The sequence below is a fragment of the Miscanthus floridulus genome, chromosome 16, assembly GCF_019320115.1.
Source record: "Miscanthus floridulus cultivar M001 chromosome 16, ASM1932011v1, whole genome shotgun sequence".
Lineage (NCBI taxonomy): Eukaryota > Viridiplantae > Streptophyta > Magnoliopsida > Poales > Poaceae > Miscanthus > Miscanthus floridulus.
Window position 1 is genome coordinate 105,695,837 of NC_089595.1, and position 27,508 is coordinate 105,723,344.

General features: G+C 44.2%; 4 protein-coding genes and 3 non-coding genes across 7 annotated transcripts; all 7 read left to right on the plus strand.

Moving 5' to 3' along the window:
* Positions 1 to 2,582: 2,582 nt before the first annotated feature.
* LOC136512480 (ER lumen protein-retaining receptor A-like) lies at positions 2,583 to 5,954 on the plus strand. The gene is made up of 6 exons (XM_066506432.1): positions 2,583 to 2,826; positions 2,907 to 3,172; positions 4,239 to 4,354; positions 5,207 to 5,280; positions 5,361 to 5,424; positions 5,523 to 5,954. Exons 1-6 carry the CDS (start codon positions 2,736 to 2,738, stop codon positions 5,557 to 5,559), a joined length of 648 nt encoding a protein of 215 aa, XP_066362529.1. The 5' UTR covers positions 2,583 to 2,735; the 3' UTR covers positions 5,560 to 5,954.
* Positions 5,955 to 6,847: 893 nt separating this feature from the next.
* Positions 6,848 to 10,474, plus strand: LOC136510155 (enoyl-CoA delta isomerase 2, peroxisomal-like). The gene is made up of 2 exons (XM_066504712.1): positions 6,848 to 7,765; positions 10,252 to 10,474. Exon 1 carries the CDS (start codon positions 7,019 to 7,021, stop codon positions 7,745 to 7,747), a length of 729 nt encoding a protein of 242 aa, XP_066360809.1. The 5' UTR covers positions 6,848 to 7,018; the 3' UTR covers positions 7,748 to 7,765; positions 10,252 to 10,474.
* Positions 10,475 to 11,686: 1,212 nt separating this feature from the next.
* LOC136510154 (protein LIKE COV 1-like) lies at positions 11,687 to 15,470 on the plus strand. Its single transcript, XM_066504711.1, has 7 exons — positions 11,687 to 12,025; positions 12,620 to 12,672; positions 13,634 to 13,743; positions 14,276 to 14,443; positions 14,515 to 14,612; positions 14,892 to 15,018; positions 15,128 to 15,470. The coding sequence occupies exons 1-7, from the start codon at positions 11,858 to 11,860 to the stop codon at positions 15,223 to 15,225; spliced, it is 822 nt and encodes a 273-aa protein (XP_066360808.1). The 5' UTR covers positions 11,687 to 11,857; the 3' UTR covers positions 15,226 to 15,470.
* Positions 15,471 to 19,869: 4,399 nt separating this feature from the next.
* Positions 19,870 to 19,967, plus strand: LOC136514651 (small nucleolar RNA Z43). The gene has a single exon (XR_010773798.1). It is a non-coding gene; the product is annotated as a small nucleolar RNA Z43 (small nucleolar RNA).
* Positions 19,968 to 20,205: 238 nt separating this feature from the next.
* On the plus strand, positions 20,206 to 20,288 carry LOC136514660 (small nucleolar RNA U83). Its single transcript, XR_010773802.1, has one exon. It is a non-coding gene; the product is annotated as a small nucleolar RNA U83 (small nucleolar RNA).
* Positions 20,289 to 20,366: 78 nt separating this feature from the next.
* LOC136514634 (small nucleolar RNA snR60/Z15/Z230/Z193/J17) lies at positions 20,367 to 20,467 on the plus strand. Its single transcript, XR_010773782.1, has one exon. It is a non-coding gene; the product is annotated as a small nucleolar RNA snR60/Z15/Z230/Z193/J17 (small nucleolar RNA).
* A 5,644-nt stretch (positions 20,468 to 26,111) lies between these two features.
* On the plus strand, positions 26,112 to 27,299 carry LOC136514321 (probable WRKY transcription factor 75). Its single transcript, XM_066508306.1, has 2 exons — positions 26,112 to 26,639; positions 26,808 to 27,299. Exons 1-2 carry the CDS (start codon positions 26,137 to 26,139, stop codon positions 27,007 to 27,009), a joined length of 705 nt encoding a protein of 234 aa, XP_066364403.1. The 5' UTR covers positions 26,112 to 26,136; the 3' UTR covers positions 27,010 to 27,299.
* Positions 27,300 to 27,508: the final 209 nt, after the last annotated feature.

Sequence of the window (27,508 nt, forward strand, 5' to 3'; positions counted from 1 at the left end):
CTTGTGTGGGGCATTGTGCTCGCCCCGCGGGAGCCGCGAAGAGCAACTCTAGTAAAGCGTGTCATTGAGCTACCCTCACTCAAGGGGTAGGTTCTTGCGGCGCCCGACGTACGGGCTTAGCGGGTGATGCTAATTAGCCACCGAACCACCAAGTGAGCGGTCGACACAACGGGGACTAGCGTGTTGGCAAACACGTGAACCTCACGAGAAAAATCATCGTGTCAACCTTGTTCTTCCTGTTGGTTTGCATTCCCATTACACAAGCTTGCAATTACTTTTATACATATTAAGCTTGTGTAGTTGCTCTTGTAATTAGATAGCTTGTGTAGCTTACTAATTACCTTCTTGCTTATGTAGCATAGAAGTAGCTCCCTTGCGTGGTTAATTTGGTTTTAGTAACCTTGTTAGTCATATTGCTTAGTTTGTGTAGCTAAGTATTTGCGCTCTCTAATTAGGCATTGGTTGCCTTGTTATTGAGCATTGCTAGTGAGCATCGTTAGCTTTGTGCTTTTGCTTACTAGCATGTGTAGGAGCTCTCTTGTTGCTTAAAATACTAGTGGCATAGGTTTGTGTAACCTTGCTCTTAGAATTGTTTAGGAGAGCTCTAGCTAGCCCGGCACCTTTGTTGCATAATTGTTATCTTTGAAAGGTGCTAGTGAACATATATAGTGGGGTATAGTCTTGGCTAGACCGATAGTTTTAATTCTGTATTTGTATCGGTTAGCCGACGCGATTAAGTTTTAGAAAAGATTATTCACCCCCCTCTAGTCCGCCATCTCAACCCTTCAATACCCCTCTATCTGCTCTCGCATGACATTAAGTATGCCCTGGTGCCTATCAGATATGACGCCAACCTCACTGCCAGAGCTAACCACGTGTATCCAGACTAGCCTTAAGACCCATCCCCAACTGTCATTATTCTCCTTCTCAACCAAAGTAAATGCCAAAAGAACCAACTTGTTATTCGCATCACAGGATATGGCTATAAGAAGTGTGCCCTGATATTTACCAATCAAGAACATACCATCAATGGAGAAGACGAGACGACAGTGCCTAAAGGCCTCGACACACTGAGGGAATCACCAGAAGGCACGAAAGAATATCGGTCTCCCATCCTTCCATGCGTTAGGTTTTGGGATGTACTCATAATGCATGCCTAGATTCACCGCTTTGATTACATTGAAAAGAACTGGCAGCTGCTCATACCCATCCTTCTAGTCCCTATATATCATCTTTCATGCTCGCTGCTTAGCCCTGCATGCTTTACCATAAGTTATCACATATCCTCCATACAACGCTTTAACGGTCCTGATAATTGTCCTCACCTTCATATTGGGTTCTCCCTGTAAAATTCCCATCAACCGCTTGGCAATGAGGGTAGATGTCAACTATCAATGCCTCAGTGTCAGCTCATGGTCAGCACAATTATGTGGCCTGACAACTTTTGTGATCTTCTATTTTCCGGTTACCTGTTGCTTTCTTGCACAAACCCTCCATAGACAGCGTTCCTTGTCACACACAACTGTGTAATGACGCTCCACATATGAATGCAATATCCTATAAGGCCTTTTTCGTATCACTACAAAAGCCTGCAACCACCTCTTCAAAGCAGGGATGTCATTGAACACCCTCTCATTCTCAATTATCATGTTAGGATCGACCTCAGGAGCTTCTAGGAGCTCATTATCATGTCCTTCTGCAAATGCCTGATCGGAATGAGCAAGATCGCTGAACTCGTGAACTCTAGGATCACGATGGCCAGGAAAGATATGCCTCATCATCTCAACATCACTCTCTGTCAGCTCTCCAATAGGGCGATCATCATCAGAATCAAGAGCCTTAGCCATCTCATATGGCTCCGAATCATGCATAATTTCAACACTATTGGAGCCATAGAATCCATCTCCAAAGTGCACTTACGCAGCAACAGGAGGCACATCCACATTCTCAGGAATGTTTCCTACAACATCAGTAGAGAATGAGGAAAGAATGAAAGAAATAGATGTAAGGAATAGGGTAAGCTCCCAAAAATCATGCTGTTAAGACACTTACTCGGACAATTCTGTGTCAAAAAGATCTCATAAGGAGGATCTGCTACGGAAACATGAGTCTGACAACCATCTCCAACTACCACATTGAGCGGCGCCGGCGGCCAGCCGTGGGCAACGGCGCGACGCGGGGGGAGGGGCGTGGCCGCGGGGCGTGGGCCGTCCACTAGGGCGCGGCGCGGGGCGACCGCGAGGCTCAGAGCGCGCGATAGGGCGCGGGCGAGGGTGGCCGGTGGAGGTAAGGGCGTGGGCGGCGGCAGCTCTACTAAGGCGAGAGAGGGAGAGAGGAAGAGATCTACGGCGCCGAGCTCGGCGTCAGAGTGACTGACGCCGAATTCACTGTCATGTTATCTACCGTACCCAGGATCTCGGCGCCAGAGACGCTGGCGTCGAGACGTGTTAGCTCGGCGCTAGCATCAATGACGCTGAGCTAAGGGTTTATTTTCTGAATTTTTTTCGCTAGAGATCTATTTATTAGAAACTTGAAAAAAAAAGACTAAAATATAAAAAATTCGGACGAGGGTGTCACCTCCCTTCTCGTTTCTTCCTGTCCTGGTGTCCTCAGCCCACCTCTCCCCTGATCCTCTCCGCCATTTCCCTGCGCATCTGGAGCTGCTGTTCTAAACCCCCAAACCCTAACGGCCTAGCCTCTGCGCCGCCGGCGCCGCCACCGCCGGAACCGCAGCCATGAACGCCTTCCGGTTCCTCGGGGACATGACCCACCTCTTCTCGGTTCTCGTCCTCCTCCTCAAGATCTACGCCACCAAGTCCTGCTCAGGTAAGCCGTAGCAGCGATAGGGTTTCGACCGCCTGTTAGGGGGGGGCTTGCCGCTTACAGATCTGGGCGCCGCTGCTCAGGGGTGTCGAGGAAGACGCAGGAGCTGTACATGTTGGTGTTCGTCGCGAGGTACCTGGACCTCTTCACGGACTACGTCTCGCTCTACAACTCGGTGATGAAGGTGGTGTTCATCACCAGCTCGGCGGCCATCGTGTGGTGCGTGCGCCGCCACCCGCAGGTACGGAGGACGTACGACAAGGAGCAGGACACCTTCCGCCATGCGGTGCTCGTCGCCGCATCATTCCTGCTCGCGCTGATGTTCCACGAGCGGTTCACCTTCCGCGAGGTGATGTTTTCTCTCTATTGGATCTGTCCTGTTTTACTCATTGCATTATTGAATTGATGATGGTGTTATGGGATCCGTGATGAAATTTTAAGCTGTGTTCTGGTAAAAAAGATAGAGAAAATATATTATCTTTTGCATTGTTAGTTTGCCCTCCATTTTGTTGTTGCTAGAATGGTAAAAGCTACCTATTAATTGAATAATGATTCCGTGTCTGACAAACTGTGCTAGTGATGTGACTGCTGTGTATGATTGTCTTGGGTATGAAATTGGATCCACACCACTAGTAGATAATAGGACCATACTTGATTTCTTACTTGCATGAAGTCAGATGTGATCTGCCTCATAATTGAATAATGATTAGTAGGCAGCAGGAGATTGTATATATGTACATGACTAGTAGATATTATTTGCTGTTGGTCAAATTTTCAGATTCATGTTGTATGTGTATCTATGTTATAGTAGAAAACTTGATGATTAGTTTACCGAAGGGCAATGCAATGCCTAGAATGTAAAACTGTAAAAGGGATGCGAAACTAAAACTGCATTTTACTCTACGAAGTTCATTTATAATTTTTCCAAATTTACAATTATTTGCTCAGTTCACACCCATATACTTTGATCAGAATCTCTTCACACTTTTGCAAATCTATTAGTACAGTTCAATTGCTTTTACATACTTTCTTTTATTAGTAATTGCCTGTTTGGCTTGAATTGTCTTACCTTATCATAGTTGCTGTGATCATTAGCTACTAAAATGGAAGTTAAATGATAACATATCAGAATCCTCAAAATATTATAAGTTATGTGTATACTGAAGTGTTGAAGGGCGGGCCTGGTGCAAGCGGTAGTGTCTTACCGCCTGTGACCGGAAGGTCCTGGGTTCGAGTCGCGGTCTCCTCGCATTGCACAGGCGAGGGTAAGGCTTGCCACTAACACCCTTCCCCAGACCCCGCACAGAGCGGGAGCTCTCTGCACTGGGTATGTCTTTTTTTTTATGTGTATACTGAAGTGTTACTAATTGTTCCAAAGATTCATTGATGGAGGCTAAAACACTGTTCCTTTGCAGATATGCTGGGCTTTTTCAATCTATTTGGAGGCAGTGGCCATTCTCCCACAGTTAGTGTTGCTCCAGAGAAGCAGAAATGTGGATAACTTAACTGGACAATATGTTTTCTTCCTTGGGTACATTTTTTTACTCCTTTGTCGGCAAATTTGCTATTTTTCTGAACACATCTGTTGTATTCAAAGCCTGCTATCCAGTAAAGGTGAAACAATTTATGGCATTGTACATAGTTCAATGCTGCAGTCTTGAAATATACCAGCATTTAATAGATATGCATATCCTCAATAAGTGGCTCAAACCAATATAAGAATTTCAGACGCATATAGTGTAGTTAATATCTGATTGATGCTATAGAAATATAGTAATGGATCATCTCGTGTTATTTGGAGTTCATATTTTAGAGGGAGGGAGGGAGGGATAGTCTCGGAGTCCAAAAATCCAAAGAAACTTAACCTTTGATCCTGGGTTTCTAGCTTAATTTCAGGCATGCACTATATGCAACTATGTTTTTCTTTGTTTACCATTTTACTTGGATTGTCTTTTTTGGTTAATTTTCAGTTTAGTACTACCTCCATACCTGAATAAATCAATTCTGTCTTAAGTCAAACTTTTCAAAGTTTTGACCGAATTTATATAAAAGAGCGCAAAGATTTATAGCACCAAATTAGTATCATTAGATACACCATAAAATATATTTTCATAATGTGCTTATTTGGTTTCATAAATATTTGTGGTCTTTTCTATAAATTTGGTCAAACATAAAAAAAACTTTGACTTAAGACAACTCTAGGAATTGATTTATTCATGTACGGAGGGAGTATATCTTTCCTAGAGTGGACAAAATAGGAGTATGACATATCAAAGTTGCATCATGAGACAAGAACAAATTCTCTAGAAGATTAAATTCTCCACACTTTTCAGTTCTCTAGCTACTTTGTCTCTTTATAGTAACACCATACTTGTTTTCCCAGGGCCTACCGTGCATTTTACATTCTAAACTGGATTTACCGTTATTTCACGGAGGGTCATCACAGCAGATGGATCCGTAAGTTGTCACTATGGTATAGTGTTTTATCCCACATGTTTTATCAGAATTGTTGTCCACTAATGGTCTATCTCTTTCAGCTTGGCTTGCTGGTTTGGTGCAAACAGCTCTGTATGCAGATTTCTTTTACTATTATTTCTTAAGGTAAACTGCATACCGTTGTGAAATGTCACGTACCATTAACATCTATCATCATATTTCTTTGTTACTAAGTATTGACGCTTCCATATCGATCATTGCAGTTGGAAGAACAATGTTAAGCTCGAGTTGCCTGCATGAGCATGCTTCATTGTGCCAGAAAGTGTGTATGCTGCGTGACTCAAGTTTTCTAGAAATTAGTTGATTATATGGGCATGGAGAGACTTGGTAATGATGTGAGCAGTTGCAGTTGATACCATACCCTTAATCTTGCCTGCGAAAATTGATATTTGTGTTTCCCATGGCAAAGACGATACGATTCCAAAGCTAACAGATGCTGCTGCACAGAAGTAGACTAGTTCCTTTTTGTACCTCAATACTTCTGATATGGAAAAATCACGTACAGTTCAGTTGGTCTGTTGTTTAACATGCTAGTTCACTTGCGAAAAATGATATCCAGTGTTCTTGCGAATTCTCTGTAAAACTGATATAATTTGACTGTCCTGAACTATCCAATTTTTTATGTCTTGGTGCTACTTTGGCCTAGTCTCAACTGTCCGTTTTTTGAGCTTTCACCAGTTCTGAACTACACAGTTTATACAAATGGGAAATGTCGAGTATAACCTCGTTTGGCTGTGGCTTGTCGTAAACGATCGTAAATTTCTAGCCGGAACAGTATTTTTCTTTTACACAAATCAGTCAGCAGTACTTTTTCACGAACCAATAACGATACGAACCAGCCAACCCAGACTGTTTACTTCGGTGGTTTGAAGTTTAGCACTGCTCCAAGCTGTTTACTTCGGTGGTTTGAAGTTTAGCACTGCTCCATGCCCAACCTATACTCTCAATACGTCGTACCATGTCAGATCGCATGTTTATGAGCCTTTGTGTTTCTCTGAAAGTCTCTGTACCTGTCTATGTTACATTGTTACACTAGCTGGAAGCCAGGAACATACAACGAACGCAGCAGCATGTTTGTGGAATCTGGACTCACGTTTATCTGCTGCTAAAAGGTACCCGTCTATGTTTAACACTCGCTGGAAGCCAGGAACATACAAAAAGGAAGGGAATGCAGCAGCGTGTTTGTGGAATCTGGACTCACGTTTATCTGCTGCTGAAAGGTACCCGTCTATGTTAACACACGCTGGAAGATAGACAGATTTGCCTAGTAGGAGTAACACATGAGAATAGTAGTAATCCCCTCCAGATCCCTAAAAAAAACATGTTTAGTAATCTGGACCCGCGATTACCTGCTGATAATACTATCTATTTAGCTGTCCCCAAACGTTTGTGTTTAGTGTCAACGTTGTGGCACCATCGTGGCAAACTCTTGACTCTTCCGTTCCGTCACCCATTTCAGTTTAACCCTCCTAGTAGAGTCAGAAGCCCCAATCCGTATCAAATTGAATAATATCGCATCTTGGAGCGTACGTCCCACTACGGCCAATCTGGCTGCCTTGTGAGTTGCGACGATTCGGCCGGCCAAAACAAAAATCGAGCGCTCCTTCATCGCCTGCTCTGATGCTGAAGAGCGAAGAGCCGAAGGCCACACACGCCTTCCACGCTCCGCACCTACCGCGAGAGCCGCCCCGCCGGCACGATGTGCACCCTGCAGCAGCGCGGCAGCGTCTTCGTCCTCACCCTCACCGGCGACGGCGAGCACCGGCTGGGCCACGCCCTCATCTCCTCGCTCCGCTCCGCCGTCGCCTCCGCCGCGGAAGCCGCGGCCAAGGCGGGGCCCGGGGCCGCGCTTGTCACCGTCGGCGAGGGCCGCTTCTTCTCCAACGGGCTCGACATCGGGTGGGCGGGCACCTCCCGCGCGCGCCTCAGCGAGCTCGTCGCCGCGCTCCGCCCGCTCGCCGCCGACCTGCTCGCGCTCCCCATGCCCACCGTCGCCGCCGTCACCGGCCACGCCTCCGCCGGCGGGTGCCTCCTCGCGCTCTGCCACGACTACCGCGTCATGCGCGGCGACCGCGGGGTGCTCTACATGAGCGAGGTCGACATCGGCCTCCCGCTCCCGCCCTACTTCATGGCCGTGCTCCGCGCCAAGATCACCGCCGCCAACGCGCTCCGCGACGTCGCGCTCAGGGGCAAGAAGGTCAGGGCCGCCGAGGGCAAGGAGATGGGCATCGTGGATGCCGTCTACCCTTCCGCGGACGAGACGGCGGCCGAGGCCTTCAAGCTTGCCGAGCAGCTCGCGGCCAGGAAGTGGGATGGGGGCGTGTACGCGTCCATAAGGATGTCCATGTACCCTGAGGCCTGCAGGTCAGTCGGAATTGTCGAGGAGAGCGATGAGGAGAAGCGGAAGCACTTCGCTTCCAAGCTCTGATGTCGTGATTCGAGAGAGGTCAGTCTTCCCGCAATCGTGCAGATGCTGTCTCCTTGGAGTGCTTCTCTTGCCGATGAGAAAACATACGGTTTCATCTTTGCTGGTTTTACCGATAGTTTGACTGTGCTGTACCCAGAATCCCATATCAAATCAGCATCAAATAATTTGCCCGATGTTGTTGGCTTGCAGTAAGAATATGCTTAGTTTCAGCTGCAATTGTGATCCGAGGTTCATCTTTATCCAAGGTTAGTGGATTTTGGGAACTTTTAAGGCTTGCCACTGACACCCTTAAGCCCTTTTTTTTTCCGAATTAACCAAATTTAGACATGCGAAAACAGTGGCAGAGCTAGAGGTGAAATAGATTGAGTAATTACATACTACACTGCGAGGACATTAATAACTGAATGTAACCTTAGAGAAGAATAAATCCAACAATAAGATCAATCTAAGGGTTCAGGGCTATTGTTTTAGTAATAACAGCAGTAAATAACTGAAATATGGGGATTTGGCCTTTCCTTCTCCATCTCCCTGTCATGGTACTTGCTACAATTTTCAAATTGTTTGTGCTTCTATTTGATTCCATGAGATCTTTTTATTGTTTTTATATTCAACTGATTTTATGAGGATTTAGTTCAAGCTGGGTGCATGAGTCTAACAAGGCTTTGACCCATTGTCATCTATCATATTTTTTTTTGCTATTCTGGACTCTTGGTTGTTTTCTTAGTAGAACAATTCCTCAAGAAAGGCCCACAAGTTTGGATAACTACTACTGTGATATAATAACCTAAAGAGCAAGTAGTATAGGTGTATAGCTAACTTATTAGTATTTTGAATATCATGCTTGCCAATCATGATACAATTATATTTTTTTTATCATGATTGTGAATTATTGGTCCACCAGACCTTCATGAAGATGCCCATGTTCTCTATTGTGAATTTGATTTGAAGGTGACCTGCAAATCTGTATTTTGCATCACTGTGTAGATGTTCTCACTTTTGATTATGCATTTCTTGAAAATAATTAAGTTTATTTTCTGCTGGTTTGGTTAATTATGTAATTGTGCATTTATGATGGACCTGACCTATTCAGTATTTTAGTTTCACCATACTTCAGATAAAAAATCTATCTGATTTGAGTATAGCTCTGGTCTTTGAGAGAAGCAATTTTATTGGGATTCATCTGGAGCCAGATGTTGCTACTTGCTAGTCCATCTGATGTGAATCAGCTAACTCTGTTTGTGGTTTTATACAAAGTTAATCCAATGGCCAATTCAAATAAACAGCTATTAAGTTCAATTGAAGGTGGGTATAGCTAGTACTAACTACTGTTTTGATAATAAAAAAATTTCAAAAGAAAGACAGCAGGCATATCGTTCTTGCCCTGTAATCGTGGTCTTAGCTACAATTTTCAATTTGTTTACACTTAGAAGTTTGTCTATTGAGTAGTTTAGCATATGAATTTATCTTATGACCCAGTTCCATCAACATGATACCAAGCCTTTCATACTTGCAGTATCTAATTTATCGATCTTTAGGAAATTCACATCTATGCCACCAACCTAGACCTAGAGCTCGTACACAATAGGGTATCGGTAGTGTATAAGGTCACCATAGACCTTAAGAAGGGTGATGTGTCTAAGATCAATTTGTTGTTATGTATAAGGTCTAGATGGACTATAAGACGGGACCCACATATATATCAGTTAAAATAAACATAAGTCCTAACTTCTTTTCTTTCTCATACATGGCAGGCATCAGCAAGGATTACAGTCCTCCCACGCTCTCTCTAACTGTGTCAGCTCACTTTGTTGCAATTTTCTATTGTGTAAGACCTGGTCTTAGGCCAAAGGCCAGGTCTCATGCTTACTGAGACTATAAGACTGGTGCCGTAGTGTATAGGGTGTCGTTTAAGCAGTCTGACTGGACCTTGAGGTCTCCATTTTCAGCACGGTATGGTGCCCAAATACCATCACTCAGAATCGTTTCATGGTACCACCAAAATCATCTTCATGGGTTTACCGCTCATATCACAGATGGTTAACTTGTTTATTTGGTACCAAAAATACCCTCCAGATCATTCTCCTATAACTTAGTTTGCAGTTGGCCTCAATACATTGATTATCTTACATAGCATCATTGTTCGATTGAGAATCCACTTCCTTGTGTGCATTTGTGACCTTTTAATCATCACTTATTTAGATTCACAAGTCATGTTGGTACAAAAAGTGCTGCAGGAACTGGAATTACCTCCTAGCATCTGATATGTGTATGCTGTGCTTTTCTAAGATGTTACTTTGTTCATATTTTCCTGATTTGTGTTTTTTTTACGCGAACTACGGAGGGGAGAGCTTCCCCACCTGGATATATTGATTAACCATATATTTTCCTGATTTGTGATGAAATAAGCAGCTGTAATTTCCCTGTCTGGCCTGTTTGAATAGCTACAAACTTACAAACCAACTCTGCTCGAGTTTCTGAACCAGCCATTCTTTTCTTTTCTGCAGGGTCTGTGGAAGCATGGAGGAACCTTCACATTCTGTATTTGTACGTTCCTGTCCAACCATTGACGCTGTCGCTATGTATGAAGTACACACCGTGTACTTGTGCAAACCTTGTAATTTTTACTTGCCTGGTAGTGGGAAATAAATTGAAGCTCCTCTCCCCACCTTGCTTGAAGAATTTCAATGTGCCTGCTAGACTCTATATATACTATTCCAACTTGAAGAATTTCAATGTGCCTGCTAGACTCTATATATTACTCCGTATTCCAATAACATTCTTGATATGTGTTCATATGTTGTGCCTGGTTCCACGTAATTTCTTTGTCCTGGGAGTTTCTAAGCTTTGAACTTGCACGTTGCAAATGGTTCCGTTGCGGGGACTAAGCGCGTGTTTAGTTGGTTGGATTTTGGAATTTGGATTACTGTAGCACATTTGTTTTTATTTGGCAATTAGTGTTCACTCATGGACTAATTAGGCTCAAAACGTTCGTCTCGTAATTTTCAACCAAACTGTGCAATTAGTTTTTTTTTCGTCTATATTTAATGTTTCATGCACGTATCGCAAGATTCGATATGATAGGTACTGTAGCACTTTTTGGGAAATTTTTTTTGAAACTAGGGCAACTCCCTTGCGCACTGCAGCCCGCCATGGATTACCTCCTTTCCGGCTTTGGTTGACCGGGAAATTTCCACAAGGGAAAGTCACGTCATGTCAAGCATAAGATGACGAGAGTGCCTCCACCGTGTCAGTGCTATGCTGGCTGTACTATTTAGGCTTGTTTCGAAGTAAAGAAATGTTGACATGAATTTTGAGGAATGCCATTTTCATCAAAGACTGTGTTTAGTTCGTGAATTTTGACAATCCGGCTACTGCAGCACTTTCGTTTTTATTTGACAATTATTGTTCAATCATAGACTAATTAGCCTCAAAATGTTCGCCTCGCAATTTCCAACCAAACTGTGCAATTAGTTTTTTTTCCGTCTACATTTAATGCTTCGTGCACGTATCGCAAGATTCGATGTGATGGCTGCTGTAGCACTTTTTGGAAAAGTTTTTGGAACTAAACAAGCACCAAGTTTCTTGCAAATTTGGACTAGACGATTCTCTCCAACGAGATGGATGGAGACTCCCTACACAACGTTGGTTGTGCGGTGTTCAAATCAGTCTGGTGCTACTACCTATTTCGGGAATTCAAACTTGCTGGAGGCTTCAGCAGCTTTTTGTTAATTTGTTTATTTCGTGGAGCTAACTGTTTTGCTAGCTATCAAATCAAACTCTGCTTCACCTGACCTGATTAATCAAGCGATCACCATGATCGTACCCACCTCATTACTGTCGCTTCGTCTCGCTCGTACATGTGGGCCCCACGCCTCCATCCCACGGCGGGGCAGTGGGCGAGGAAGAGCGACTCGACAGGTGCCCACGGGACGGGACAGCAGAAGAGGGGCAAACTCTCAAAAGACTCCAGAAAAAAAAACGAAAAATAGAAAAAGTCTCTTGCCCCAGCGGCCGTGCCGAGACGGCATCCCCTCCCCGCAGCAGCGATCGCGACGACCCGAGCTGGCAAGGGCGACCGGCGGCTGACAGCCGCCGCGGTAGACGAGCCCCATGGGAGACAACAAGTCTCCGCTGAGCCTGAGCCCGATGGGCGGGCGCGACCGGGACCGGGAGCTCCTCATCCCGGTCTCCGGCGGCGGCTCGGCGCCCGGCGACGGGGTCGAGGACGGCGACAGGGCCTCCTCCGCCTCCGCCGCGCTCTCCTCCTCCGGCCGCGAGGTACGCCTCCGCCCCCCTGCCCCCCTCCCTACTCGATTGCATAGTTTGTTTGTTTTTTCTCTTGCCCCCCTTTTATTCAAGGGTCTGTTCGGTTAGTTTACGATTTATGTTATTTTCGTTGTTTTAAACTCAGCTACATCTTGTTGACTGTGATGTTTGTTAACGGTATGAACCGAGGAGCAGTTTATGTACTAGGAAATGCTTCAATGTCCTATTTGGGTCTTGTGGCCAAATGGTATTAGTACTGGATTGTGCATAGCTTCGATCTGCTTAAAAATAGAAAGCTGAGAAGACTGTGACCCACTTGTTTTTCTACGATGGCACACCCCTATATTACCAGTTGAACAAAATGATATTCAAAACATTTATTTGGTTAGTGGAATCTCTAAACTGCCTAGAGCTTTTGCACGCTGAGCTCCAATTCGGAATGACAATTACTTGACAGCAACTGAAATACTTTTTTTTTTGGCTCCTACTCTTGCATTCCTATCTGATAATTGCCTTGCTGAAACTGAGAAAGCATGTTCCGGGTTCAAGCTAGAACAGCTCATGTTAAAAAAAAATTCACCCCCTTTTTTTCTTCTTTAAATGCAGGCTTTCCATAAGGTCGTCCGCAGTTGGGCTTCAAAGAAGTTCATGACTGGATGGTAAAGAGTCTTGCAAAATTAATCTTTCCTCGCCCTCACCTCTTGATTACTGTCTAGCATTTAGCAATGGAACTGTCAACAACAACAACAACAAAGCCTTTAAGTCCCAAACAAGTTGGGGTAGGCTAGAGTTGAAACCCAACAGAAGCAATCAAGGTTCAGGCACATGAATATGGGAATTCCTAGTAGCTAATTCTAGGTTCATTTTCCATGGTTTTGTCATGTATAGCCTGGTTGTTGGGGATATGTACCATGGTCCATGGCTTAGTAGCCAGTAGCCACTTAAAAAAGTCAAATTTCTTGGTGCAGTGCTATATTGTTGCTGTGCTAACATCCATTCCCCTTTACACATCAGGAAGTCATTTAGGCAGGTGATGCAATGTTATCAATATGGTTATCTAACTAGTAGTTACTAGGAACAGTGGGATGCTTGTTTACTTGGTTCTTGGTGTTGTTCCTTTCAATAATAATAACAATAATAAGATAACCTTGTATAAATCCTGAGAAATATCAGAAGGTTCATGGACTTACGGTTGGAATGGAGGATTTACATGTTGCCACTTGACTGATAACCCCTTTGTGATAACCCAAACATTCAAAATACAGCCATATGGAACACGAATTTGGATTTTAGAAGAAATACTCCACAATGTTCCAACAGTAGGATTACCATAAAGTTCTAATCACAAGGAATTTCCTTAGTCACTTTTGTTCAATTAATTTCACACCCATATGTCCAGCCTCTAGTTTAGGCATTAAAAAAATACTGTTGTTTCTCCTGAATCCTGAAGTGTCACTCTGGGATGTATATGAACCATGATAATCAATGGCTGTGACTTTGCATGCATCATTTCTATGCAATTTGCAATGATGCTACATGAATTTTTCTTTCCATGTGCCTGCCACATATACTAAGATGTTTTTTTTTTCTGTTATCATTTTATTTGCCGGTATTCTCCAGTGTAATTCTCTTCCCCATAGCAATAACGTTCTACATCACCTGGTGGTTCGTTCATTTTGTTGATGGATTCTTCTCTCCAATCTATGCTCAACTGGGAATCAACATATTCGGTATGTGAACTAACTTCTTTTTTGTATTGAAATATCAGAATCTAGAAAAATTGATACTCCCTTTGTTCAAAGTTACAGTTCACTTTAGCTTTGTCCTAAGTCAAACTTCTTCAACTTTGACAAGTTCATAGAAAAAAACTACCAACATCTACATCATCGAATTCTCCATGAAATATGTTTTGATGATGCATATATTGAACTCGTAGATGTTACTATAGTTTTTCTACAAACTTGGTCAAAATAGAAAAGTTTGGCTTAGGGCAAAAGTAAAGCGAACTATAACTTGGAACAGAGAGTATTATATAATATTGTTACGATTTCCTTTCATTCAGAAAAAAGGGACCACTTTCATTCTTCATTTAGTTCAGTATACACCATGGGATTAGATTACCAGTTCTTTCAGAAATCTGGGAAAGTTAACCTGCAAGCCATTTAGGCAAAATTATTGTTATATGGTAGCTTGTCATCAGTGAGAAGAACATTTTTTTTTATCCAGCTTAAGTTTTCAGTTTGCACTCTGATGATTCCGCAGGTCTTGGCTTCATCACATCTGTTACTTTCATATTTTTGATCGGAGTCTTTATGTCATCTTGGGTGGGGGCATCTGTCCTTAGCCTTGGCGAGTGGATTATTAAGCACATGCCTCTTGTTCGTCATATCTACAATGCATCGAAGCAAATTAGTGCTGCAATATCACCAGGTAATGTCAGTCATCAAACTGGTCAATCTAATTTGCTGAGGCACTGAATAAACTCTGGTTGCTTTTTACAGATCAGAACAAACAGGCATTCAAGGAAGTGGTCATCATAAGGCATCCTCGTGTTGGAGAATATGCGTTTGGTTTCATCACATCGTCAGTATCCCTCCAGGTTTGCTCCAAACAAGGCTACTTTAGCTTTTCATGCTAATGCTGTTTGTTTTATGCATCTACTGTTATGCGAGTAATTCAAGCAAGTTTTATTTCTTGTATGGTTGAAACTTAACTATTGTGACATGTGGATGTGGGTAAAGTGAGATGATCTCATTGTTTCAGTTGCTGCACGAGAAGAAATACATTGATGACATGGGCTTTTTGGCTGTAGTAATGTCATTTCTGATGTTAGCACATGGTTTTGTCTCTGTGCATCAATCCTGTTATTATGTTGCAGAGTTATTCTGGTCAAGAAGATCTTTACTGCGTCTATGTCCCAACGAACCATCTTTACATTGGTGATATCTTCATGGTGAATTCAAAGGATGTCATAAGACCAAATCTTTCTGTGCGTGAAGGCATCGGTAAATTCTTACTCTGCCATTTCAGCACAGTTTGATATTCTGCTTCAAGAAACATGGATGGCTACTCCAGCAAAAAAAGACTTGATATATTTGCACGCATGGTTTGCAGAAATTGTTGTATCTGGTGGTATGTCAATGCCCCAAATTCTGTCAACCCTCGACCCGCAGATGATCCTTGGGGACAGAACCGGACCAAGCAGAAGCTGAGCTGCTACGATCCCTTCGTGTAACCTTTCTACTGGTCGCTAGTAACATTTTCATACAGGCTACCACGAGTGCGGCAAACTAGACTCCGAGCAAAAGTATCTGTATATTAAGTAGATGTAGGTGACTCACATGGTTTGATTGTTTGCTGGACTCTGTACCATGGTTTGTACTTTGTACTTCACCTTATGCAAGAAAGAAGCATCTCATCTCTGTCTGTGATATCCAACTGTTGTAACATTCCTATCCTCTGTGTGGTCTTTGACTCTGTTGAAGTGCCGCTTTGCTTGCAGCTGATCTGATCTGACGTTGAACTGGGTTCTCGACTTGTGGAGGTCGATGGTTGCATTCTTTTCTTGGATCTATCTATGCGGAACCAACTTATTGTGCATCCTTGGAGCAACACTCGTGCATAATTTTTTGCGTGAAATTGTGATGCTCTTGTATATGTGGCCAATTTTAGGAGTGAAATTGTGATGCCCTTGTATATGTGGCCAATTTCTTCGGGTGGCACGTGGCAGTAGCAATATCCTCGCGGCGCCATCTGTGTGAAATTTCAAACTCCTTTGCGTTAGCTGGTTTTCATGCATTGGCTATTCTTTTAGAGGATTTTTTTTTTGCATTGGCTATTTTTTAGAGAAAGCTAATTCTGTTAGGCTTGGATGCATTTGTATTAGAGTAGATGAGTTAGAAATTAAAGTAAGTTTTACCTTGATGCACTCCAATACACTTGGATTGAGGTAAATACGTATATTATTTTTCACAAAACAGTGCAGATGCAGACTGACACGTGCACCTAAGAGCATCTTTAACAGTTTGAAAAAACACACTCAACATTGTTTTTTTGGTAAAAAAAACGGAAATTCTATGTGACGTACGTCTGATGGACTGCACAAATGTCGAACAACATTTTCACCTCGTCGCTTGCTCCTGCCCGCATGTATATTGAAAAAAAACTTATCCCTTCGCTTTCTCCTCTCCATCCTTACCCCTTCCGCGCTCCTCATCCCCTGCCGCAGCGCACCAACGCCTGACGTCCTCACCGGGAGCCCCCAATGCCTGCAGATCCGACGGTCCTCTCCCCCACCCCGGTGAGATCCATGGAGCACGAGCGAGATCAGGCGAGATTCATGGACGTGGCGCGGTGGTGTTGTAGGGGAGTGGACGGCTCTCCCCAACCTGACGCGGCGCCCCACCCCAGCGACTGAGCTCCCCTCACCTCGGTGGCCATGGCGCTCCCCGCCCCTCATCCTCCACCGTCGCTGCCGAGCCAAGCCCGGTGCCGATGGCGCTGGTGGTGGTGGTGCTCGCGTGCGCCGCTGGCGCTGGTGCTAGGTGGTGCTCACGCGCAACCGCTCGCCGTCGGCTCCTACCCCGTCGGCCGAAATCGACCGGCCCAGGCCTCTCTCCTCCTATGTTGCAAATGTATGTTTCAATTGTTTCAGAGGCATGTTGCAATTGTTTCATATGAATGTTGCAAAAGTAGATCAGGGCATGTTGCACATGTTGCAAGTGTTTCTGAGACATGTTGCAAGCGTTTGTTCAAACTGTTTTATCTGTTTCCAAATGTATGTTGCAAACCTTTTGATATGGATGTTGCATATGTTTTCACACATATGTTGCAACAATATGTTCTAAAATGTTTCATCTGTTTTCAGTCTTCTGTTGCAGCAAGTGTTTTCATGTCGCAAGTTGCAAGTGTTATATCCGGATGTTGCATATGTTTTCACACATATGTTGTAAGTGTATATTCTAGATGTTTCATCTGTTTCAGACGTATGTTGCATTCAAGTATTTCTTGTTGCACGTGTTTTCCGCTATTTGGAGTCAGGGGGCGCCGGGAATGAGATGCGGCGAGCCGGTGGGGCGGCGGACATTGCGTGCATCGCGCTGGGAACCGATGGTTGGGGGCACAACGGGGCTTGGGTGCGCCCGTGGGGGCGAGGCGAACGGATGGGGATGGAGGCGGGGTGCGCGGATGGAGGCAGGCTTGTCAGGCGTGCGGGCGAGCGTCTGATGGAATTTATCCCCATCAAACATCTGTGCGCTAGCATAAAAAAAAACACATTCTAGCCATTCCTTATCTAACTTCCAATTTATGCGTGACTGGGATCAAGCGGGAAGCAAGAAGAGGGAGGTTGGGTAGGCAATGGAAATTTTGGGTCTGTTTGGTTGATGACCAAAACTTGCCACGTTAAACATTCGGCAAACTGTGGCTGCCAAAGAAAGTGTGGCGGCCGAAATCGAAGCTACACTTGTGGCAAGGTTTGGCACGAAAATGAGTCCATGACATGTGGGGTAGGATGCTAAAAAAAGTTTGGCGTGTCATAGGTGTGACAGTAAACCAACACAACTGCCGAAGAAACTATAGTACGACGAACCTTTGACGTGGCATGTTTTGGTCGACCCCCATTGTTTTAAAGATTCTGGGCGGAAGCTAGCGTGCCGAGATGGCCAGCTATGGTGACGAGATATTTGTTATGTGGCCGGTTGCTTTTTATGCACGTGAGCCCATCTCGTGTATGTTTCTAAGAACGGATAATAGAGAACTGGTGGTGGAATGAATTTTTTTTGGTATCCAGTAATTTTTAGAACTCAGCGTCGCTCAAAAGTCACTCTATTAATCATTATTTGAACTAAAGTCACCCTCTATATCTTCTCACCGTCCAACGGCTTCTCTGTATCTTATGCGCACTCTAGAGAAAGCAAACCCGTTCATTATCTTTGGCTAGTGAGAAGTTTGAAAAAGACAATGGCAGTGTTTGCAGATCAAATTAAATAAGTTATTGAAGGGTATTATTTTACCGAAATCTTTATTTCTATCAATAAGAAATGATATAAAGAAGTTCTTGGAGTTGCTCTAAATCTCCCCTGTGGCGGTTAAAAAAAATTGTCTAAAACTTAGCAGCTAGGAATTAGGCTAAGAGCTATCCCATGGAGGGAGACCTCATGGACGTAAGGGAAGCACAGTCTAGGAACGAGTATGGGCAGTAAGGGCCTGTTTGGGCCCTGGTAGGCACCTTCCTGCCTGGCAACACATCTTGGCCGCAGGCACAAGAAATCGGACGCCTGGGGACCTTTGCCCTGTTCACTTAGCTGATAAGTCATGGCTGAAAGTACTGTTGATTGATTTGTTGTGAGAGAAAAATATTGTTCGTTGATTGCAAAAGTACGGCTTATAAATCAAACGAACATGGCGCTTGCCTGACTTCTGAGTTGCGTGGCTTGGCGCTGCTTTCAATCATCTTGATGGGGAGGCGGCCCTTGGGGTGGTCATTAGAGTTAGAGATTGGGATGGCAATCTGAAGCTAACTGGTTGGCATGTTATTTTGCATTGCGGGGATGTAGAAGAGGCACAGTCACAAAAAAAAAAGATGTAGAAGAGGCAGAGGCAGAGGCAGAGGCAGAGGCGATTGCGTTCCGGGTAGGCGTTCATATGGCGCAAAGGTGGCCTGATATGCCAATGATCCTGGAGTCCGATTGCTAGTCAGGCGAATGCCCCGGACGATCCGGTGATCTGGCAAGTTATCGAGGAGACGCATATGGGTGGCCAACTACGTAGAATAGAGTTTGTTAAGATTAGTAGAGTTCAGAATAATTTGGTGTAGTATTTCATTAGGAGTGTCACTTTTTTTTTTGCTTGTTTTTCAAAGTGGGTTAAGTCACTCTCTTGTAAATACGTCACTTAATCCTTAATAAATTATCTTTTTCGGGAAAAAAAGACTAAGAGTATCTCCAAGAGTCTTTGTAAAGCCCACCTTCTAAATTATCATTTAGATAACTATTTGTATAAAAAACATTTTCTATATCTTTATGCTTTTCAACCTTTCTTTTAGATTTTGTGCGCACTCTAGAGAACCATTCTTCATTTTATATATTTAGCTAGCGAAAAATTCAGAGTAGAGGATGGCTATATTTGGATAACCAAATAAACTGTTAGAAAGTATTTTTTTCATCAAAATCTCTATTACTACCCACTAAAAAAAGATATTGAGAGTTTTCTCAAATTGATCAAACACAAGCCTTTCTCTCACACCCTCTGAATCACAACGTTGGAGCTACTCTTAGGTACTCGTAACAGCCTCGTATATGTATCGTCGAAAACTTGAAATCTGCAGACTTTTGATTTTTTTTTAGGAAAATCTGCAGACCTTTTTTTTTTTTTCCTGAGCAACCTCTGCAGACTTTTGATGAGCGTAGGAGACCGCTGAGCCACGTTGACGCATGCCGGGCCTGAGTTAGTTTTTTTTGGGCCTGGGCCTAAATTGCGGAAACGCGTCGTTTCTCGAGTGAAAGTTGGGCCTACTTGACATCGACGACAGGCTTTGACGGACGGCTGAGATTCGCTCGACCTAGAGAATCGAAGAACCAGAAGCCCCGCCGCCTCCGTAAAACCCTAGTGTGCAAGGGGCCTCTATATAAGAAACGCCCCCGCGACCTCCATCTTCCACGCCGCCGCCTCTCCAGTCTGCACAGGAGCATTTCCTTGTCTCTAGTTCTCCACGCTCTTCCATTCCAGAATTTGGATCTGGATCGGCGATTGCGTTTTGCTTCTTTCTGGGTTTCTCTTCAATCGGTTTTTGATTTTCTTACTGGGGGGTTTGAGTTGCTTCTTTGACCTGGGATTTGAGTTACTTCTTTGGTTGAGGACGGTGAAGATTGTATCTAAAGGTCTCGTTCGTCGTAACTGGCATCTGTTTGCCTTGCCGACCATCCTGATATATCACCACCCATATTCCGAGTCCGCTGCCAACAATCATCAGCTCCTATCAAGATTTTCATTTTCTTTTATCTTTAGGTGTTTGATTTGTTACTATGGTTTCTGGCCAATGATTAAATAAAAAAAATAGACAAGCATATGTCCGAATCCATCTATGTGGATAAGCCTAATCTTCTCTATGAGGTCGACCACATCTTCTAGCTTTACCGTGGTCTTTTATTTTCTTATCTGTTCCTTGGGTCTTGTGATTTTCATTCCTTTGAGGCCGAAGATGAAATCTGTGGATGTTATATTTGTATGATATCATGTCTGATTACAAAATCATTACTGCCTTCCTTCTGAGGCCTCTGTTTATTGGATCTTGTTATTTTACATATTTACTTAGTCAAAATCTGTCGATCTCAGTGGTTTGGTGCCATTTTGGTAAGGTCGGGTGATGATTTTAAGTGCATAGTTCAGATGATCAACCCTAGTGGTTTTGATTACCTTGAATAATTAGTCTTTCGCTCCTATCTGACGACCTTTTCAACGGCCAAGCATTTCCGTTGTCAGCTGTTCCTGACTGTAGTGGTTCTCTTTTATTTTCTGGTGGTTAACATTTATGTTTTTGGCGATTCATGGTATTAGACATTTACTTTGTTTAAGTGTTGGCAGATCCAGAACTGATTTCGCAGTTTTTGCACGCATGAAAGTATTGATTCAAAGAAGTTTGAGATGCAAGTATGGAAGATAGAGTTTGATCGGTGGTCTTCAATGTTGTTGGATCAGTAAAGAGGCGCCGACGCACATGAATGTTCTGTAGGAACAGTAAAGAGCGCCGCACATGTAAAGAGGCCCCGAGTTCTGATCCTGAATACTCGGGCTCCTAACCTTGGTGTGCGATAGTTTATCTCCGGTGATTCACTCTTCTTTGAGAGCTCTGAGACTCCCCATCCTGCTCTCCCTGTGATTTACCGCACATGTTCTTCCATGATTTTTTTTCCAAATCTTTTTACGTTACCTGGTTTTGTATGTATGTGTCAATGAACATCTGCTGCACACATATGTTTTGCTTTTCTTCTCTGTGATTATACCGATGGTGTCTATCAGTCTATGGACAAATGTGTCACCGGGCAATCACAGACCAAACCAAATAATCTTTTAACAATTTGATACAATTGCTACGCCTGTCCCAAATGGCAGCCTGCAAGTTTTTGTTGTGATACAATTCCTACACCTGTCCCAAAAATCACTACACCTGTCCTAAATCATGCACCCATAATCCAAAACGGCTAAACAAATGGTTCAAAAGTTGAAGAAATCAGACTCCATTGATTTTGGGAGTCAAACAAGAAAGGGTTCAAAAGTAAGAAATTAGACTCCATTGATTTAGGGAGTTTAAAGTACTTTGTACAAAAGTAGAGGATACATATTAGTTTTGGGTAAGTTAGGCGACATTGATAGTTTAACCGAGTCAATAGGGGAACAACTATTTTTAATTTTTTTGTGGAATTTTTTTATTTTCATGTACCTAAACGCCCTAAAATAGTTTTAATCTTAGAAAAGATTTGTTGTAGAAAATTATGGAACAAGTTTCATATTTTTTTTCTAAAATTATGCTGCCTCAAAAGTTGAGGGAGTCTAAAGTTGCATAAATGGAGGAAAATTAACATAACAAACATACGTGGTATTTTCGTTTTTTTTATCGTGATCTTGATTGATTTCATCTTGGATGAAGATGAATATATATTGATCATGTTTTCAATCTATGCAGATATGCCTGCCGATTGTGCGGCCGGGTACGGTCCGGGAGCGCGCGTCGCTGTTGCTGTGCCTCCGTGGTCCTTCCCTGTCCCGGCCGCCTGCACTGCAGCCTGTGGAGACGGCGAGCAGCCCCACCCTCTCAACCTCGCCAGATCAGCCATCGCCCCAGCCGGCCAGCCCCCATGTCCTAAGCGTGTGCGAGATTCTGCCGGAGGAGAGGCCAAACCGCCAAAGCTGTATCTCGTTGTGTTATGTTTAGATACCTTCTGCTCACCGATTATGTATGTTTTTTTAAGAAGGGAATATATTAATATCCTGTAGCGATCCATGTATACAGCTGTTGCTTATTACAACACAAGCACTGTATCTCAAACACAAAGTTTTGATCTGAAGAAAAAAATAGAGAAGTTTCCAAACTTGACATATAGAGAGCAATTCTATTACTAAATCTCTAACCATGTCTAACAATATTCCTGTATCCTGTTGTTATCATTAGGTGATCCTTCTTCTGTATTAGGGATCAGGACCTGGTCCTAAAGATAACATGCAAATAAGATGGTGCCATGGCCTTGTCAAAAATTATATTATTCCGGGTATCGTCCAACAAACTGCGCTTGCATCCATAAAAATCATAGATTTTAGTTTCTGTTAATCCTGTCTAACTAGCCTGTAAACAAATTGTGAATGCTAGTTGGAGGTATTAAATTAAAGGAAACATGAATAATTTGCCACACGAATTTAGCAAAATGACAATAACAAATTGTGAAGAGCAGAAACAACACTTTCTATCTCCTTGCCACTGCTGCCTTGCTAAATTATCCTTTGTAAAGATTACTCCCTTATACAAATACCACAAAAACACTTTGATTCTGAGAGGTAGTTTCAGTTTCCATATTAAAGTGTTATAAGGTATAGCTTCAACTCCTAAAACGCCTCTGTACATGGATTTGAATGAAAACAATCCATTCTGATGTAGCCCCGTAAGAAACAATCCCTCTAGTTTGTTAACTGTACATTTACAACCATGGCGACCATCTTGTGCCATGCTTGTAAATTAACACATACCAGAGATTTCCTGAAAGCAACATTCCTACAGATGAGCTTTTCTTCGCAACAATATTATATAATGTGGGAAAGAGAGATTTTAAAGGACACAGTCTTATCCACGAGTCCTCCCAAAATCGCATTTCGGACCCGTCGCCTAGATCAAACTTGCCCTTGACCTTCGTAAGGTCAGCCCAAAACTGGGAGGCCTCAGGTATGTATTGAACCTGTGTCAAAGTTACGTTAACGCACATGGCATGTAAGTGAATATTAGATTGATCTCCATACTATATTGTTTGCGTGACTTTATATATGTATACTCAAAATATTAGAGCATCTGATTCTAGCTTAAATTTTCTTCTCTCCGTCTGTATTTGTCTCCTTCCGTATGTCCTTGTCCCGATTCCATTTTTTATGCTGGCTTTTTCAAGATGTTTGCAACAAAAATTATACGAATGGAAACAGAAGAGGGTTTCCACCCGTTTCCATCCCTATTTCTATTTATAACCATGTTAGCGTAGAAAGCATGGACTGTTGTCTTTGAGGTACAGATAAGAAGACGACTCACAGGCATCACTCCACGAACACTAGCAATACAAAAACAAAGTTTAGAAAAAACAAAAAGTAATACTAGTGGCTCCGTTCGTTGGTCTGAATCTTAGCTGAAACTGGCTGAAAAACACTCTACTGGCTGAATTGTTGTGAGAGAAAAATACTGTTCCGACTGAAAAAACAAATCGAATAAGCTGAATATAGGGTAAACCGAACGGCGCCAATAAGAGTATCTAGTGAGTGTAGTCCGTGTCACTTAGCCTTCTACGCAGTTTGGTTAGTCAACGTTTTAATTATAATTGATAGTAAGAGCATCTACTTGTAAGACTGTCTCCAACGGAGACACCCAAACGCAAAATCGGTGATGTACAGTACTTTGCGTACCCGGAATCATCCTCCAACAGATGACCCATTCAAAGGACCCATTTTGGGTCCGACGCCATCCGGAACGCAAAAAAGCGTCGTCGATGAGAGACGACGCAAAAATCTTGCGGCCGTAGTGGTGGGCCCGCGGACGAGACGGCGGGCGGAGACGGCAGCCTAGGTCGGAGCTTTGGAGCGGGGAAGACGGCAGTGGAGGAGCCGCGCTCGCCGCGACTGGAGGAGTGGAGGCGCCGCGACCGCCCAGATCCACGCTGCCTGCGGAGGCGCTCTAGAGCCGGATCCCGCTGGGGCGGGCTCGATGGAGCTGCCGCTGGAGGTGGTGGCCGTGGCGCAGGGGCTCGGCGCCATTGACGACGTGGACGGGGAGGATGTCCCCAGGGGCGCTCCCGCGCCGGAGGTGGTAGCGCCGGCTGCGGTGGCGGTGCCCGACGTCGTCGTTGTTGGGCGCGTGGAGGGCCGCGGGGACGGGGGCGCTCCAGCGCCGGAGGTTGCTGCGGAGGTGGGGTGCACCATCGTCGGCTTGCTGCTCCATAGACCGCCTCCCATTTGGGGCTTGCTGCTCGGCGCCTCCGTTGGAGAGCTCAAGTTATGCGTACCTCCCTTTTTTACCGTGCGTTACCTAAAGTGTCGAATGCGTCGCATGTTTGGGTTCCCGTCGTTGGAGTCAGTCTAAATAAATACAAAAAGGGTCCATAGATATTCAAATAAATATTGCAATCTGCCCATTAGATGGAGCAAGGTTTTAAGAAAAATATGTAACTGGTATGATTATTTTTTAACTAAAATATTTTTTTCTATGAATATTTTAAAAAAATTTAGGAAAAACATTTAATAATTTTTAAAAAATATCTATAGTTCGATTTACCACCTAAACTATCAAAGAAGTTCGATTTACTCTCCTTGTAGTTGACGGGAAGCTACGTCACATAAAACCCGTCACACAAAACCGTTGTCCAAGACTGCTCACGGTGCAAAAATAGTCTGTTTTAAAATAAAAGTTATGGAAGGTTGAAAACCTGATTTTATAAACAAAGAGGAAATCAAACTATCGGACGTTTAGGGGGTGGGGGATAAAAGTATGGTTCCGTCACACAAAACTGTTGTCCAAGACTGCTCACAGTACAAAAATAATCTGTTTTAAAATAAAAGTTGTGGAAGGTTGAAAACCCAGTTTTATAAACAAAGAGGAAATCAAACTATCGCGCCGTTTAGGGGGTGGGGTGAGGGTGGGCGGGGGGGAGGGTTAAAGTATGGTTTTATAAATGAGGAGAAAAAATGAGAGTATTACAAAAGTTTTTGTTTGAAACGAATGGCAGAAGCTCTGCCTATCAATTAAGAAAAAATAAATAAAGAAGGTTTATGTTGAGCCATAGCCCGAGGATCTGTGCAAACAAACATGGGGTAAAAAAACCCCAAATCACGTATACAACTAGGATGCCCATCTTGCTTGCTCCCTCCTTGGAATGCCTCTTGGAACACCCTCTTCCTTTGCTTAATGTCTTCTTTAATTCTTGAAGCCACATGCATTGGCGATACTTGAGCGTTATTGAAAATTCTTTGGTTTCTTTCCTTCCAAAGATTTCAGCATGTGTAGATCACCAAACCATTGAAGCGCCTTCTTTCATCCTCAGCGACCTTAGTAGCGATCTTCTCCCACACGGTGCCAAAATGGACGGGTTCTCTAGTGAACTGTGTGAACTGAACATCAAAGTGTTCCTAGGTTAGGATTTGACTCCAAACCACTTTGGCAAATGGGCAAAGTAGAGACTGATGAAGGCAAGTCTCCAACGGCCCATTACATAAGGCACAGTGATCTTGATGCGGCCACCCTCTTTTTTGCAAGTATCATAAAGGTTTAGGGGGGTTAAAGCCTTCAAGGGCTGTGTCCTTATCTTTTTATGGATATGGGCCTTGTGAGTTTGTTGAATCTATTGCCATCAAGCCCATTCAAAATCATGTATAGCCCAAATCAACAGAGGACAATTGTACGTAGTATTTGTGTTTTATTTACTCCGTTCCATTTATCCAGAGCCCATATATTACGGTTACGGCTAGCTTAATTGTTCTGAGAAGTGCGTATATTTGAATTTGAACATTGAACACACCGAACGACGTCTCTAATTCGCAAACGTGGACTACCAGTCTCGTCGGAAGTGGTAAAATATTCCGGTGGACGGGCAGTTGAGCTGCACCCATGCCAGTGGTTGAGCTGCGGTTGCTGCTGCCCCGGCTCTCGCTGCCTTCTGCTATTCCTCCGATCGATCTGGTCGCTTCCAACGTCTGCCCAACGCTTCTCACCTTCCGGCGCCTTCCCTCTCACAGGCACCCACCCGCCAGTCACAGCTACCACGCAGCTGCACGGTGCACCCACCTTTGACCTATATATATCCTGCGGCGCTGGCTCACTTATCACGTGACCGCCTCGCCGCCGCCGCGCTGTTCCCGTGAACTAGCCGCGCTGTCCGTCGTCGATGGAAAACTCGCTGCTCCATGGAGGCATCCAGCAACCAAACACTCAGCTGGCTACGGGTACGTGCCTTGCCCCGCTGCCGCCGGTAGCCGCGCCACAGCCGGAGCAGCATGCGTGCAGCGATACGACGTCCCTCGTCCCGGGCGCGGCGATGATGGGTTGCCTGCCGGCTGCCGTGGACTGGGCGTCGCTGCTTCTCCCGCGCGCGCCGGGGTCGTTGCATGTCGGGACGCCGCCGCCACCGGTCGTCGCGAGCGAAGTCGAGAGCGGTGGTAATAGCGCTGTGACGGTGGCCGGGTGCAGTGCTAGTGCGACGACGGCGGGAGAGGGAGATAGTAATAATAAGGCCGGAAAAGCAGGGAAGGGCGGCGGCGGGAGGGGGAAGAAGAAGGCGAGCCAGCCACGGTTCGCGTTCCAGACGCGGAGCGAGAACGACGTCCTCGACGACGGCTACCGGTGGAGGAAGTACGGGCAGAAGGCCGTCAAGAACAGCGCATTTCCAAGGTCTCTTTGTTTGTTCATCTCCATTGCTCATGCATGTCTAATGCTAGTTTTATATTTTAAATTGTTTGCTGTACGTGATGCATGATATATTGCACTGCATTGGCGCTGCTTAAGAAAACTTGAAGGTCGATGCATGGAAATAATAATGCCATGTGTGCATGCACGCAGGAGCTACTACCGGTGCACGCACCACACGTGCGACGTGAAGAAGCAGGTGCAGCGGCTGGCCAAGGACACGAGCATCGTGGTGACCACGTACGAGGGCGTGCACAACCACCCGTGCGAGAAGCTCATGGAGGCACTCAGCCCCATCCTCAAGCAGCTCCAGCTCCTCTCGCAGCTCCAGTCTTGCACTAATCAACTCCTCTGAATATTCACATCTGATCTAGCCTGGCCGTCATCAGCGTGAACTAATTCAAATTTACTGCTAAGTGTACAAAACAAACTGTTAATCGATCGGCAGTGGTAACGTACAGAAGGAACAACTGCCTCCCTAAATTACACAGTAAGTACATATGTGTAGCTGATCTTATATAGATGCAATGCAGATCTGGACGTGATTCATGCATGTACAAACGTGTGTGGTAGGTACTAATGAAACAACAGAAATGTATGTGCGTGGATCAGCATCCTTTGTAATCAAGCTGTAATTTACTTGCGCAATTTAATCTCTCCGGCTATTGAGAACCTTTTATTGGAAGTTCTAGGATGATGTTAAGATGACAGATTATATCGTTGATGAAGATGTATATGTGATTAATGGTCCCTTCGACTCTCTTTGTACAGACAACCACCAATCCACGAGAACAAAAAAAAAAAAGAGAGAACCCTGTTATATAATAGCTGGTTTGACCAACAAGAATATAGAT

What these genes read in the sequence shown, in the direction of transcription:
- LOC136512480 (XM_066506432.1), top strand. Translation starts at nt 2,736, where the DNA reads ATGAACGCCTTCCGGTTCCTCGGGGACATGACCCACCTCTTCTCGGTT. An exon ending in AGCGGTTCACCTTCCGCGAG is followed by an intron (nt 3,173 to 4,238) that starts GTGATGTTTTCT and finishes GTTCCTTTGCAG; the next exon opens with ATATGCTGGGCTTTTTCAAT. An exon ending in TCATCACAGCAGATGGATCC is followed by an intron (nt 5,281 to 5,360) that starts GTAAGTTGTCAC and finishes TATCTCTTTCAG; the next exon opens with CTTGGCTTGCTGGTTTGGTG.
- LOC136510155 (XM_066504712.1), top strand. Translation starts at nt 7,019, where the DNA reads ATGTGCACCCTGCAGCAGCGCGGCAGCGTCTTCGTCCTCACCCTCACC.
- LOC136510154 (XM_066504711.1), top strand. Translation starts at nt 11,858, where the DNA reads ATGGGAGACAACAAGTCTCCGCTGAGCCTGAGCCCGATGGGCGGGCGC. An exon ending in ACTGGGAATCAACATATTCG is followed by an intron (nt 13,744 to 14,275) that starts GTATGTGAACTA and finishes ATGATTCCGCAG; the next exon opens with GTCTTGGCTTCATCACATCT. An exon ending in TTCTGTGCGTGAAGGCATCG is followed by an intron (nt 15,019 to 15,127) that starts GTAAATTCTTAC and finishes CATGGTTTGCAG; the next exon opens with AAATTGTTGTATCTGGTGGT.
- LOC136514321 (XM_066508306.1), top strand. Translation starts at nt 26,137, where the DNA reads ATGGAAAACTCGCTGCTCCATGGAGGCATCCAGCAACCAAACACTCAG. An exon ending in AAGAACAGCGCATTTCCAAG is followed by an intron (nt 26,640 to 26,807) that starts GTCTCTTTGTTT and finishes GCATGCACGCAG; the next exon opens with GAGCTACTACCGGTGCACGC.